Consider the following 14832-nt stretch of genomic DNA (forward strand, 5'->3'; position numbering starts at 1 on the left):
TAAATCCCACACCTTCTCTGGATTCCCTCTAGATTCTGAGCTCTAGATTGTAAGCTCCTTTAAAGCAAAAAACATATCTACCAACTCCGTTATATTGTACTCACCCAAGCATATGATACAGTGTTCTGCACACGGTAAGCCCTAAATAAACATGATTGCTCGATTATTCCAAATACTGGATGGTTAACATTAGTCCTCGTTTAATTCTATGAAGAAGGTCAGAGTCTAATTTTAGTCAGACCCTTGGCAAATATTTAGCAGCAAAAATATTGGGATAGAGAGCAACTCACAAGTCACAGCTACTCGCCCTGGAGGGAATGAGAGGCACAAATTGCAGCAGAAGCTTCACACCATTTTGCCATTCCTCTTCTCTTTCATATTCGCAGTACAGGTAACTGCATTCATCTGATGAAAACTGGTAGAACACATACGTGTCCTGAAAGTAGAGTTGCTGATCCACTGTGGGAAACACAAAGCGTACACATTAATGCCAGCTTCCTTAACCATACAGTCTCCCAAGCACATCAAGATAAAAAGTAATGAACACAAACCTATATATTTTATTTTACGAGTATTATAGCCAAAAAGTAGGAGAGAGAAAATTCAGTCAGGCATTCTAACTCTACCCAGTCTACCAATGGTTCTTGGAAAGGTGATTGGCCCAACCAAAAATCAAAACCTCCACAGACTACGGTCTCAATCTTTATCGGCAATTCCTGGGAGTCAGAAGAACTGGGTTCCTCATTCATTCACTCACTCATTAAATGGTATTTATTGAGTGCTTACTTTGTGCAGAGCAATGTACTAAGCATTTGGAAAGTACAATTCAGCAACAAAGAGAGACAATCCCTACCCAATGGGCTCACATAAATAGAATTATAGATACACACACATCATTACTAAAATAAATAGAATAATAAATATGTACATATATACACAAGTGCTGTGGGGTGGGGAAGGGGGTAGAGCAGAGGGAGGGAGTAGGGGTGATGGGGAGGGAAGGAGGAGCAGAGGAAAAGGGGGGGCTCAATCTGGTTCTAATCCCAGCTCCACCACTTGTCCACTGTATGACCTTGAGCAAGTCATTTAACTTCTCTGTGCCTCAGTTACCTCATCTGTAAAATGTGGATTAAAGCTGTGAGCCGTAAATGGGACACTGACTGTGTCCAACCTGATTATCTCGTATCTACACCAGTGCTTAGTGCAGTGTCTAGCACATAATAAGCATTTAACAAATACCATAAAAAATGCTGATAAGGAAGGACCTTCTTCCCCTCGGGTTTTACCTTGGACCAGGAGATTTACACAATTATTTTGATATTCTAGTTAAGAGGCACCTATAAATCCATCTTAATGGCACAAAGGCGGGAAAAGAGGAGTTTCAGAAATCACGAGGGAAATGTATTTTAAATAAAATGTGTATTAGCATAACACAACTAGCAGGCCAATGGGGATTGGAGGCAGGGAGAAAATTTAAAGACCAAAGACAAACAAATAATAATCATTAGCCAAAGTCAAGCTACTGACACTGGATCAGACTCTGGGAGAAGGAGCATTATTCCTCAGGTGTAAATTAGACTCATCTGGAAATGTAACTCCTTCAAAACACAAAAGGACCATTCAGTCCACTGCAATCCTATCACTAAAAAAACCTTTCAAATTGGAAGAATTACTATCCCTTTCTTCCTCCACAAATTCCCACCACCAGGAAGGATACTTCCTTATAAGGATCTGGATCATCATCTCAGTGACACTCTAAAGTAGATATCATCAGAAGCATTTATTGACCATTTTCTGCATCCTTGATAATCCTTCATTACCTCAATATCTCCAGATGAAAATAAATGACTTTTCTGGGGCTATCCAGTAAGTGGACAGTACAACAGTACAAAAAATCCAGGTATCCAGCCTTTAATCCTTTTGCTCAATCGGCCACGGTGAGAACAGATTCATTCAATCGCAATTATTGAGCGCCTACTGTGTGCACAGCACTGTACTAAGCGCTTGGGAGAGTACAACAGTTATGAATGCTTTCTGCTACCCCTGCCCTGAGCATCTTTCTTGAAAGTGGTGATTTTTGTGGAAGGTGTCCAAAATAGCTGGTGATTTCTAAGTTTGAATTGAAATAGTGCAAACATTCCCACTGTTTGTTGGTGCCTGTTTCTGGTAACTACTATAAATAGAACAGGATCAGCCATGAATTTTCAGTGACTAAGCTATATAACTGACAGGCTAACGCCTAGGAACAGCACAGGGAGGAAGATATGAAGACTAGAACATTTTTGCATGTGTCAGTTTTGTGAACTGGCAAATATGTAATTACCTTGACAAAAAAAGTAGGAAAGGAATAACGAGGTCAGAAAATAAACTACCAGTTCTATTCATGAATGAAAAGATATTAGGAATGTCCTAAAGGTTCAATAAATATAAAAAAGGGTATCCACAATAATCATTTTTTCCCATTTCTGTACAGTCAAGTAAAGGGTACATTTGAGGAAAGGGTACGAGATTCAAAATTGACAGAAAGTTTTAATGAAAACCAAGCTTCTAGAAGAAGCAATACTGACCTGATAATAAAATTCTCATGTCAAGCAGAAGCTGCCAGACACCAACTGCCAGAGCTCTACATCGAATGAAGGGGCAGTGTTCTAAAAGCCAGTCCACTAATTCTGATCCAATGCAGCTTCTCCTAGACAAACACAAATATGCACCCATTTAATGGTAAAGTCAGTTGCAGAAACAAACCTTTTGATAAGCTGACATCAGAAATGATTCAAACAGCCTCTCCCCCCCCCCCCCCCCCCACACACAAAAAATGACCCTTCTTGCTGGGAATGAACCAAGTTGTAAAATCACACATAATGTTACAGATATCCAAGGCTGGGTACTATGATGAGTTCAGAGAATACATCCCAACTGATTTCTGTAAGACAGCTCATGTATTCATGTTTTGGCTTAAATTTGCCTTCCTATCTGTAGTGTAACTCCCTTGAGGGTAGACATCATGTCTAGCAACTCCACAGTACTGTATTTCCCAAGTGCTTTCTTAGTAAAATTCCCTACAACACAGTCAGTCCTCAATAAACGTACCAATCTATTACCTCATATGGGAATGGAAAGAGGACCAGAGCTTCTGAAGGAAATCTCTTTAGGAAAGATTGCTTCTATCAGTTGTATTTATTAAGTGCTTACTATGTGCACAGCACAGTACTAAGCACTTGGGAGAGTACAGTCTACGGTTTAGATTTTATTCCCATAAAAGCAATAATCGAAACAACTGCGAGCATTTCGACTGCACCCCAGCACTACCACCACTACCTGCTCTGTCGGGGGTTGCACTGGTAGTGGTTGAGAGAAAAGATCTGGGGGCCCACTTTACCTCCTGACTGGGGCCCACCCCACCACTGAATCACCCCACCATGAGTCTACCATGCCTTACCCCCTTCCCTTCCCCACAGCACCTGTATATATGCATATATGTTTGTATGTATTTATTACTCTATTTATTTATTTTACTTGTACATATTTATTCTATTTATTTTATTCTGTTAATATGTTTTGTTTTGTTCTCTGTCTCCCCCTTCTAGACTGTGAGCCCACTGTTGAGTAGGGACCATCTCCAGATGTTGCCAACTTGTACTTCCCAAGCGCTTAGTACAGTGCTCTGCACACAGTAAGCGCTCATTAAATACGATTGATTGATTGATGACCTACATCAAAAGTCTTCATTTGTGGACTAGGCGCTCTTCCTCTGAACTGGCTAATTTCACCGAGATGCACAGCACGATCTGGACACATGTTTTTCCAGGAAGGCAGAAAAGCCCATCTTGCTCTGAATTTGGTAAAACGCACAGGCCTGTCACTGGAAGAATCCCCAGAATCTTTTTAAAACTGGGAATCTGAAGAAACCTGTGTCTCAGAGAGTATCATTTAAGAGCCAATTGGCTACCTTCCCAGCAAAGATTATGAGTTGGTGAGATAAAGTCAACAAACAAAATCTCTTTTTCTGACAGCTAGACTCAAATACCAGTTTGCTTGATATACATGCACACGACTTTATTCTGATTTCTGTACTTGCAGACGACTAGTGAGAGCCCAAGAGGAAGGAATAAAACTAAGTACTGGAAAGGAAGCTAAGGCTTTCCAGTTGGGGGCACGGTGTCTGATCAGATAAGAATGGTATTTGTTAACTGTGCCACGAACTGTGACAAGAACAGTTCATTCATTCATTCAATTGCATTTATTGAGCGCTTACTATGTGCAGAGCTCTGTACTAAGCGCTTGGGAAGTACAAGTTGGCAACATATAGAGACGGTCCCTACCCAGCAGCGGGCTCACAGTCTAGAAGGGGGAGAAAGACAACAAAACAAAACATATTAACAAAATAAAATAAATAGAATAAATATCTACAAGTAAAATAAATAGAGTAATAAATATGTACAAACATATCTGAGCACTGATTAGATACAAGGTAATCAGGTCTGACATAGTCCCTACCTAACATGGGGCTCACAGCATAAAACGAGATGTTCACAAATATCTCTAAAACTTTATGCTTTGAGTGGAATGAGAACCAGTTTTGTTGAATACAAGGCATTCTAAATGGCTCCTTCCAAATGAGGCTCTCAAGCATTTTATAAATATGAACTAATTCTCAACTCAACTATTATTATTAATAATAATGGGTATTATTAATCATTAGTATTGTTAATTATTATTAATAATAATTGTGGTATTTGTTAAGCACTTACCATGTGACAAACACTGTGCTAAGCTCTGGGGTAGATACAAGATAATCAGGTCCCATATGGGGCGCGCATTCTAAGTAGGAGGGAGAATAGGTATTGGATTCCCATTTTGCAGAGTGGGGAACTGAGGCACAAAAAAGTTAAGTAACTTGCCAAGCTCACAAAGCAGACAGTGTCAGAACTGGGATTAGAACCCAGATCCTCCAACTCCCAGCTCCTTGCTCTTCCCACGAGGCCATGCTGCTTCCCCAAAAGCAATTTGTTTGCAACTGAAATATATATATACATATATATGGTCCTTGGAACCAAGGACCTTTGTGAAAGAATTGCTCACAGTATAATACGGGGCTTATGGAATATCTTTTCTCTATTGAAGGTCAATAGTAGGAATGGTATTTATTAATTGCTTACTGTGTGCAGACCACCTTATTAAGCACTGGGAAAGAGTATACAAATGGGAATTAGACACAAACGCTGTATCTTCTATATTACTGAAATCTCCAAAAGTGGGCTCCTCAGGAGCCTAATAGCCGCTCTTCTCACTCACTACCGAGAGCACTGTTGACTGAGATACCACCAACTGAAACAAGTGTGAAACAAGTCCACTTAGTGGCTTGCATTTCTCCCTACACATGTAAATTAACAAAATATTTCTGAATATTATTGGCAGATGGAGAGTTCTGGCATGAAATTTCCATAGAATTGGAGTCAGTCAATCAATTGTATCTATTAAGCATTTACTGTGTGCAATTCAGAGTGAATGTGATATCTCAGTCACCTGGATAAACCATATTTATAGATCTACACGCAGAGGGCAACTGGAAATGGGGTGGGGGGAAGGGAGGAATAATGGAAAGGAGTCAAATCAAACACTGTCCAGATGACAGCGCTCAATAAATGCCATTGATTGATGGCAGTATCTCTTGCCCCCAGGGGGTTGCTGAGGGAGCAATTCAGCACCATGAAGTTATCCATACACTTTCTGCTCACTTTCCAACCCAGAACAAAAGAGGAAATCTTACAGGTGCCAAGAGGCAGTATTCACTTTCTAAGGAACACGAGGAGAAGGGATAGGTAAAGGAAGGGAGAGAAGCTGAAATATGCTCTCAGTTAACATCAGTCAATGGCATTCATCGAGCACTTACTACGTACAGAGGACTGTACTAAGTGCTTGGGAGAACACAGCAGAATTATCAGACATGAGAAATAAAAACCCTGCCTATAGAGAAATTGCTAACAGAGGAATTGAATCAAATTCAAAGATGAAGAGTTTTCCTGGAAGTCCTTGGAATTGATAGACCTAGGTACAGAAATGGGATTGGTGGACTCCTTTAAAAAATTATATCCGAGAGTCCACATTTTGTCAGGATCAATGTAGAATTACTGTATTTAGCACAAAACAATTTAATCTTATTTAGGGGATCTTTATTACAGATCAAACTGTTTACAGTTACAATTTTCCCACCAGATAGTGGTCCCTTTTAGATCAGGGAAATGTGCCTCATGGATAGAAAAATCTTTGGCACAGCCAAACCACAGTCTAGCCCTGGCTCAAGCCAAGAGTTGGGACCGAGTGACCTAAGGCAGTGCTCGTGATTACGCTAAACACTGGAGTAAATGCAAGATCATTGCATCAGATACAATTCCACACTGAGCTCACATTCACCCATTTTCAGATAAAGCGACTGAGGCAAAGAGAGATTAAGTGACACCCAAGGAGTCAACAGAGCTGAGACTCATGGCCAGTTTTTGTGACTCCCATGAGTTTTCCATTAGGCCACATAGTTGACTGGAAGTGGGGGACCACGGTGGGATGATCCCCATTTTGGGTACTCCTATAACTCTAAGGCAGTTCTGGAACTCCGAGCATGCCAATGGGTCTCCAAGAGGCAGAGTTTTAGTTCTTGGTTTGGCATTTCATCATGATGCCTCATTGTTAACTGGAAGGACCTCACTCCCAGGTAGGCTGCTGACACATATATGGTGTAGTGGATAGAGCACGGACATGGGAATCAGAAGGTCATGGATTCTAATCCCAGCCACTCATCCTCTGTGTGACCTTGGGCAAGTCACTTCACTTCACTGGGCCTCAGTTTCCTCATTTGCAAAATGGGGATTAAGACTGTGAGCTATACATGGGACAACGTAATTACCTTGCTTCTACCCCAGAATAATAATAACAATGATAATGGCATTTATTAAGCACTTACTATGTGCAAAGCACTGTTCTAAGTGCTGGGGAGGTTACAAGGTGATCAGGTGGTCCCACAGGGGGCTCACAGTCTTAATCCCCATTTTACAGTTGAGGAAACTGAGGCCCAGTGAAGTGAAGTGACTTGCCCAAAGTCACACAGCTGACAATTGGCAGAGCCGGGATTTGAACCCATGAACTCTGACTCCAAAGCCCGTGCTCTTTCCACTGAGCCACGCTGCCAGAACTTAGAACAGTGCTTGGCACATAGTAAGTGCTTAACAAATACTACAGTTATTATTATTATTATTATATGTGAGAGGTGTTCAAACACAGGAGTACATTGATGCCTACTCATGTACTGTAAGAACACTCCTCTCATCCCACCCAGTTCTCATGGTCCAACTCAGCCGGGTCCCGTCACTAGAATCAATCTCCAGGTACTAAAAAGAATCAATCAATCAGTAGCATTTACTGAGAGCTTACTTTGTGCAGAACACTGTACTAAACTTGGGAGAGGAAAATGTGGTTGGTAGACACAATCCCTGCCCTCACAATTCAATTGCATTTATTGGGCGCTTACAGTGAGCAAAGCACTGTACTAAGAGATTGGGAGAGTACAATATAACAATAAACGGACCCATTCCTGCCCAGAAGCAGCTCACAGTCTAGAGGGGGAGACAGACATTAATATAAATAAATGAATGACTGACTGAATGAATGAATGAATTCAATCGTATTTATTTAGTGCTTACTGTGTGCACAGCACTGTACTAAACACTTGGGAAGTACAAGTTGGCAACATATAGAGATGGTCCCTACCCAACAATGGGCTCACAGTCTCGAAGGGGGAGACAGACAACAAAACAAAACATGTAGACAGGTGTCAAGTCATCAGAGCAAATAGAGTTAAAGCTGAATGCACATCATTAACAAAATAAATAGAATAGTAAATATGTACAAGTAAAATAGAGTGATAAATCTGTACAAACATATATATAGGTGCTGTGGGGAGGGGAAGGAGGTAGGGCGGGGGGATGGGGAAGAGAGGAATGAATGAATGAATGAATTGGTGAATCAATAAACAAACAAATCAATAAATAAATAAATTACACTATATAGATATTTGCTGTGAGGATGGGTGGGAGGATGAATGAAGGAGCAAGTAAGAGCAGCACAGAAGGGAGGGGGAGGCGGGGAGAGGAGGGCTTAGTCAGGGAATGCTTCTTGGAGGAGATGTGCCTTAATAAGGTTTTGAAGTGGGGGAGAGCAATTATCTGTCTGACCCAGCTCAAATCTTGAAGCTGTTCCTGGTGCTACAGCACGGGGAGCGACATTATGGACAGGACTTGCTTGTAGTTTCATGGCCGTTTCAGTATGTAACGCATCTTTTCCCCTTTTACCCTAGAATACTTGGATTAGGCTTTCCCTTCAGGTTACAGGATATAGCAGTCACGCTCATGTTAGTGCACTGAAAAATCGGGAAGGCATATCAGTACTAAATGAGACCAAAAAAACCCTCCAATATATTTAAGCCAAAAACTTTACATCATTCCACGAATGCAATCACATATCAATAAAAATGGGTTACCTGCAAATCCCCCTAAGGTTCACATGGTCTTTTATCAGGTCAGCGGCTTGAACCATAAAGATATTCCTCAACGCTCTCCCAGCACAAGAGGAACTCTCTCCATAAATCTATATTAAAAATGAAGCAAAATCACATACTTAGATATTTACAAACAACAGCCCAATCATGCCTGATTATTGATCCATTAAGTATTTCATACATTTATAATGAGATGAACCTCTATACATAAATTGTTCCCAAGGAGCTTCCGCTTCTAACCAAATTTTAATTAAGACACAAATCAACCTGCTGTCTCAGAATTTGAGACATTTGCCCATTTACACTTCTAGAAAGTATACAATCCACTATCTTATTTTCTAGGTGCCACCCTTTTAATACTTTCACTGACAAATTAAACAAATTGAAACAAATTAATAGATGTGCCTTTCCTTTTGGAAAACTCAGAGCTGAGTCTCTCTTTTCCCTATGGATACAATGTGGTTTCCCAGATTTTAGCCAAAAAAACCTCCCAACCTTTCTTGACTACTTCCTAATTTGTGATTCCTAATTCTTAATTGATCTCCAAATTCCTAATTTATGAAAGCACAAAATTACTTTCTGAAATGGCTTCTCATGAGTGGTTTTACCAAGAGCCTGAAGAGGATGTCAACTGACTAAAATCCCCCGTGCCTGAAAGCACCTCGATGATTCACAAGCTTTGTGAGTGGTCAGAATCTGTTAAGGAAGTGGGAGACCACATTGGAGGACCCCATTTTGGGTAACCTTATGAGGCTGAGGCAATTCTGGAACTCCCAGCAATTCGAATGGGCCTCCAAGAGGCAGAGTTTTGGTTCTTGGTTTGGCATTTCATCATGTTGCCAACTTGGACTTCCCAAGTGCTTAGTACAGTGCTCTGCACACAGTAAGCACTCAATAAATACAATTGAATGAATGAATGATGCCCCAAATTCTAAATCACCAACCATCAGCTCTCCTTTAGCCACAAATCATCAAAAAGTACTTGACCTGATTAGGAAAAAAGTTTAGAGTTACCAAGCCATCATAATTTCCCCCTCAATATTATACATTTTCTAAGCTCAGCTCTATTAGTTTTCTAAGAATAATATATTTTTCCAAGCTGCTTAATCAAGTATGAGCAGCCCATTAGCATTCTAATGAATAGAACCACTATTCAATTTGTTATTCTATCTGCCTATCTCCTGGAACTTTAAACCTTATTTAACCCTTCCTAGAATCCTATTGTAAACCTCACCCACAGGAGACTGACTCTGTTTCAATTTCTTATAAAGTACCAGTGACCAAGTGAATAGCTTGGTCAGAGCCATCAAGCAGGGATCGAAAAAGCCAATCAGGAAACATTCATGGCACAAAAAGTCTTGCAGACTGTCTCCATGGCAGGTGGATGTGTGCATGCTGTGTGTAAGTGAGTTTGGGAAAGCAGCCTACCTTCTGTTCAAGTCCATGGATGTCAAGAGATTTCACCTCAACACAAGGCCCAGCTCAACTACTGCCAAGGTCTGGGAAATTGAGTGTCTGGGGTCAAGATGGAGGAAAGAGGGCCTGAGGCCATGTTGGGTGGGGGAAGATCCAGTCATTCAATCAATCAATCATATTTATTGAGTGCTTACTGTGTGCAGAGCACTGTACTAAGCGCTTGGGAAGTACAAGTCAGCAACACATAGAGACAGTCCCTACCCAACAGCGGGCTCACAGTCTAGAAGTCAGTCAGTCAATCAGACAATAATATGCACTGGGTGCTTTTTGTGTGAAGATCGCTGAATTAAGCATTTAGGAGCATACAGTATAACAATATAAGCGACACATTAATAATAATAATAATTGTGGTACCAAAAAACCCTTACTACGTGCCAGGCACTCTGCTAAGCGCTGGGATGGATACAAGCAAATCAGGTTGGACACAGAACCTGTGCCACATGGGACTCACAGTCTCAATCCCCACTTTATAGATAAGGTGACAGAGGCCTAGAGAAGTGAAGTGATTTGCTGTGTGACCTTGGGCACATCACTTAGCAGACAAGTGGCGCAGTCAGGATTAGAACCCATGACCTCCTGACTCCAGGCCCAACCTCTATCCACTATCCCGTTCCCTGTCCACAGCGAGCTTACAGTTTAGAAGGTGAGTTTACAGTTTACAGGGGGCCTGGGGCCATGATGGTGGGAAGAAGAGAGTTTGGGCCATGATTTGGGGGAGGGAGGGAGGAGGGGAGGAAAATAGAGCCTGGGACAATGAGAAGGAGGATCCGATAGTTGGGGAGATCTGATGTTCCAGACAATTCCTGGAGATGCTGCCAGAAGGTTGGAGAATCCCTCCCATTCAGACCCAGCCCTCAGGACAAACACTCAGGATGTCTACCCTGGGTGAAGACAGTAGGCTTTGAATGCAGGGTGCCAATGTGGTGCTCAGAGACTATCCTAGGACAGTCCATATGGTAAGACTTCTTCTTTCCTGACCCAGAGGAAATAAACCTTACTGCAACCTATCTGAGAGAAGTACCCACTGAATCCAAGTCATGGTGATAACTTCTGGGCGAGAGTCCTTTAGGGCTCAAGTGATTACTCAACCAGGTGATGTTTCCAATGTGATCCCTGGGTAATCTTTTTAAATGCAATAAAATTCCATCACTGTTGGCTAGATTAAAATTTTATTCTCAAGAGAAAATTGAATGTACAAATATTACATTTAAAAGGAAGGGAAAGGGAGAGCTGGAAGGTGAAAGAAGAAAAAGGATGGAGGAAATTATGGCTTTATTTACACTTCAGCATATGAGAGTTTCGGCAGCCAATGACTATCCTTGTTAGATGTCAGTTCCTTTAATTGGAGACCTGTTCCACTGTGAGTTTCCAAAAGTTTCCCTACCAAATTGAGTAGAGTTTTCCTGACAAAAGATTCTTGACTGGTTGTCAGTGAGTCACTCCTGGGCAGGTATGCACACCAAAATCCCCTCACTGACTGACAACCGGGAAATCTCCCATTCCACTTTATTTTTAGCAACCACTCTAGTTCCACACCGACAAATAACAAGGAAATGGAAAATAATTTTGGGCACCAAGAAACATGGTATAGTTTGAGAATAATTGCTTAAAATGTCATATACTACTTCTGGGAGTGGGGAGAAAATACACCCTGTATTGTGGTAAACTCTTCACTAAGCAATAACACCACTATTCTTGAAAACAGTGTCATGACAGACAAATAAAGAAAATATGAGAAGTAGCATGGCCTAGTGGAAAAACTGCTTCTGCCTCTCGTGTCCACGAGTCAGAGGAGTTGGATTCTAATTCCAGTCTGCAAATTGCTTGCTATGTGACCCTGGGCAATCCACTTAACTTCTCTGTGCCTCCATCTCCTCAACTGTAAAACGGGGATTCAATACCTATACTCCCTCCTACCTAGACTGTGAGGCCCATGAGGGACGGGTACTTTGTGCAGCCAGATTAATTTATATCTATCCCAGCATTTGTACAATTCATTCATTCATTCATTCGTATTTGAGCAGTTACTGTGTGCAAACACTGTACTAAGCACTTGGGAAAGTACACTGTAACAACAGATATATTCCTGCCCAGAACAAGCTCACAGTCTAGAGGGGAAGACAGACCTTAATATAAATAAATAAATTACAGATATATACATATGTGCGGTGGGAGTGGGAAGGAGGATGAATAAAGGAGCGAGTAAGAGCAGCGCAGAACGGAGTGGGAGAAGAGGAGAGGCGGGCTTAGTCAGGGAAGGCTTCTTGGAAGAGAAGTGCTTTCAATAAGAGAAGCAGCGTGGCTCAGTGGAAAGAGCACGGGCTTGGGAGTCACAGGTCATGGGTTCGAATCCCGCCTCCCCCACATGTCTGCTGTGTGACCTTGGGCAAGTCACTTCACTTCTCTGTGCCTCAGTTCCCTCATCTGTAAAATGGGGATTAAGACTGTGAGCCCCACATGGCACAACCTCATCTCCTTGCATTCCCCTCAGCGCTTAGAACAGTGCCTTGCACATAGTAAGCGCTTAACAAATACCAACATTATTATTATTATAATATGGTTTTGAAGTGGAGGAGAGCAAAGAGGAGAAGCATACTGTCGTGGATAGAGCATGGGCTTGGGAGTAAGAAGGTCATAGATTCTAATGCTGGCTCCACCACTTTGCTAAGTGGCCTCGGGCAAGTCCCTTCACTTCTCTGTGCCTCAGTTACCTCATTTCATCATCATCAATCGTATTTATTGAGCGCTTACTGTGTGCAGAGCACTGTACTAAGCGCTTGGGAAGTACAAGTTGGCAACATATAGAGACAGTCCCTACCCAACAGTGGGTTCTAAAATGGGGATTGAGACTCTGAGCCCCACATGAGACAGGGACTTTGTGAAACCTGATTTGCTTGTATCCAACCCAGTTCTTAGTACAGTGCCTGGCACATAGTAAGAGCTTAACAAATATCACAGTTATTATTACTATTATTATTATATTCATTCATTCATTCAATCGTATTTATTGAGTGCTTACTGTGTGCCCAGCACTGTACTAAGCGCTTGGGAAGTACAAGTTGGCAACATATAGAGACGGTCCCTACCCAACAGCAGGCTCACAGTCTAGAAGGGGGAGACAGACAACAAAACAAAACAAAATAAAAGAAATAGAATAGTAAATATGTACAAGTAAAATAGAGTAATAAATATGTACAAACATATATACAGGTGCTGTGGAGAGGGGAAGGAGGTAAGGCTGGGGAGATGGGGGGGGCGGGGGAAAGGAAGGAGGGGGCTCAGTCTGGGAAGGCCTCCTGGAGGAGGTGAGCTCTCTAGGGCTTTGAAGGGAAGAGGAGAGCTAGCTTGGCGGATGTGCGGGGGGAGGGCATTCCAGGCCAGGGGGAGGACGTGGGCCGGGGGTCGACGGTGGGACAGGCAACCTGCCACGTGGTAAGTGCTTAACAAATACTATTAAAATAAAATTTAAAAAATAATGTATTTGTACCTGGGAAGCAGTATGTTCAAGGTAGGGATTCGAAATTCTTCTCGACAGACCCTGTACATTAAAAAAAAAAAGAAAAAAGAATGCAATTGAAACAGGCTGTTATTTTTTAACCACAAGGAAAAGGTCTTGATAATTGGTGGAACAATTGGGCTTCCTAGCCTTTCACAGCAGAGACCCGGGTTTTCAAACTACGGTACACTACAAGTAGCCAGGCAACAAGCATCCATCTGTCTGGCATCAGGTCGTCACTGCAGACAGAACCAGCAATATACACCATATCCATTCACGATTCTCATTTTCCCTAATTCTTTCTGAGGGAAAAGTTAGTTGCCCCACACAAGAGTAGACACACACACAAGTCAGCAAGCACAGTTGGACAAGCTGGGCAGCTGAGATTTGGAAGCGATCGCTCCCCTCTCCCCTCTCCCACGCCAATCAGCATGAGAACACACTAGTCAGATCTGAGGTAGACTGGAGCTATAATAGGGACATCACAATGTCAGTTTTACTGGACTCCCAGGGATGACCCCTGCTCCGTGGGTGGAGAGTTCTTTTCCAATGGCAGGGAGCTGTGCAAATGCGTGTTTTGGACAGAGACAAAAATTTAGCTCATTTATATAAGTTATTTCACAACTTTATTTCTTAGGTTGAATTTGACTTAGATTAGCCCACCTAGACTACAAAATGGACCAATGGGTTAAGACACAAAAGCAGTGACTGCTGATGACACAAATAAATGGCATAGTGAATACAGCACAGGACTTGGAGTCAGAAAATCATGGGTTCTAATTTTGGCTCCATTTTATTCATTCATTCATTCATTCAATCGTATTTATTCATTCATTCAATTGTATTTATTGAGCACTTACTGTTTGCAGAGCACTATACTAAGCGCTTGGGAAGTACAAATCAGCAACATATAGAGACAGTCCCTACCCAACAATCGGCTCACAGTCTAGAAGGGGGAGATGTCTAGAAGCACACTTGTCTGCTGTGTGACCTTGGGCAAGTCACTTCACTTTTCTGGGCCGCAGTTCCCTCATTTGTAAAATAGGGATTGAGCCACATGTGGGACAGGGACTGTGTCAAATCTGTTTTGCTTGTATCCACCCCAGCGCTTAGTGTAGTGCTTGGCACATAGTGAGCACTTAACAAATACCACAATTATTATTATCATTATCATTATTAGCTACCTGTCCACCCCAAAACTTCCCTCTAGACCGTAAGCTTATTGTGAGCATGGAGCATTCTACCAACTCCGTTGCACTGAATTTTCCCAAGTGCTTAGTCCACGGCTCTGCACATAGTGAGCACTCAATAT

The 14832-nt window shown here is 41.9% G+C and overlaps 1 protein-coding gene across 1 annotated transcript in view; it reads right to left on the reverse strand.

The window, feature by feature from the left end:
- RAPGEF5 (Rap guanine nucleotide exchange factor 5) overlaps positions 1 to 13556 on the reverse strand; it is a 194368-nt gene extending 180812 nt beyond the window's left edge. Inside the window, exons 1-4 of the mRNA XM_038767565.1 lie at positions 13512 to 13556; positions 8531 to 8637; positions 2568 to 2689; positions 291 to 459 (exon numbers count right to left, since the gene is read on the reverse strand). Of these exons, the coding sequence (XP_038623493.1) occupies positions 291 to 459; positions 2568 to 2689; positions 8531 to 8586 (347 nt within the window). The 5' untranslated portion in view covers positions 8587 to 8637; positions 13512 to 13556. The remainder of the gene's footprint in view (positions 1 to 290; positions 460 to 2567; positions 2690 to 8530; positions 8638 to 13511) is intronic.
- Between the last annotated feature and the right edge of the window lie 1276 nt (positions 13557 to 14832).

Source organism: Tachyglossus aculeatus, chromosome 2, assembly GCF_015852505.1.
Source record: "Tachyglossus aculeatus isolate mTacAcu1 chromosome 2, mTacAcu1.pri, whole genome shotgun sequence".
Lineage (NCBI taxonomy): Eukaryota > Metazoa > Chordata > Mammalia > Monotremata > Tachyglossidae > Tachyglossus > Tachyglossus aculeatus.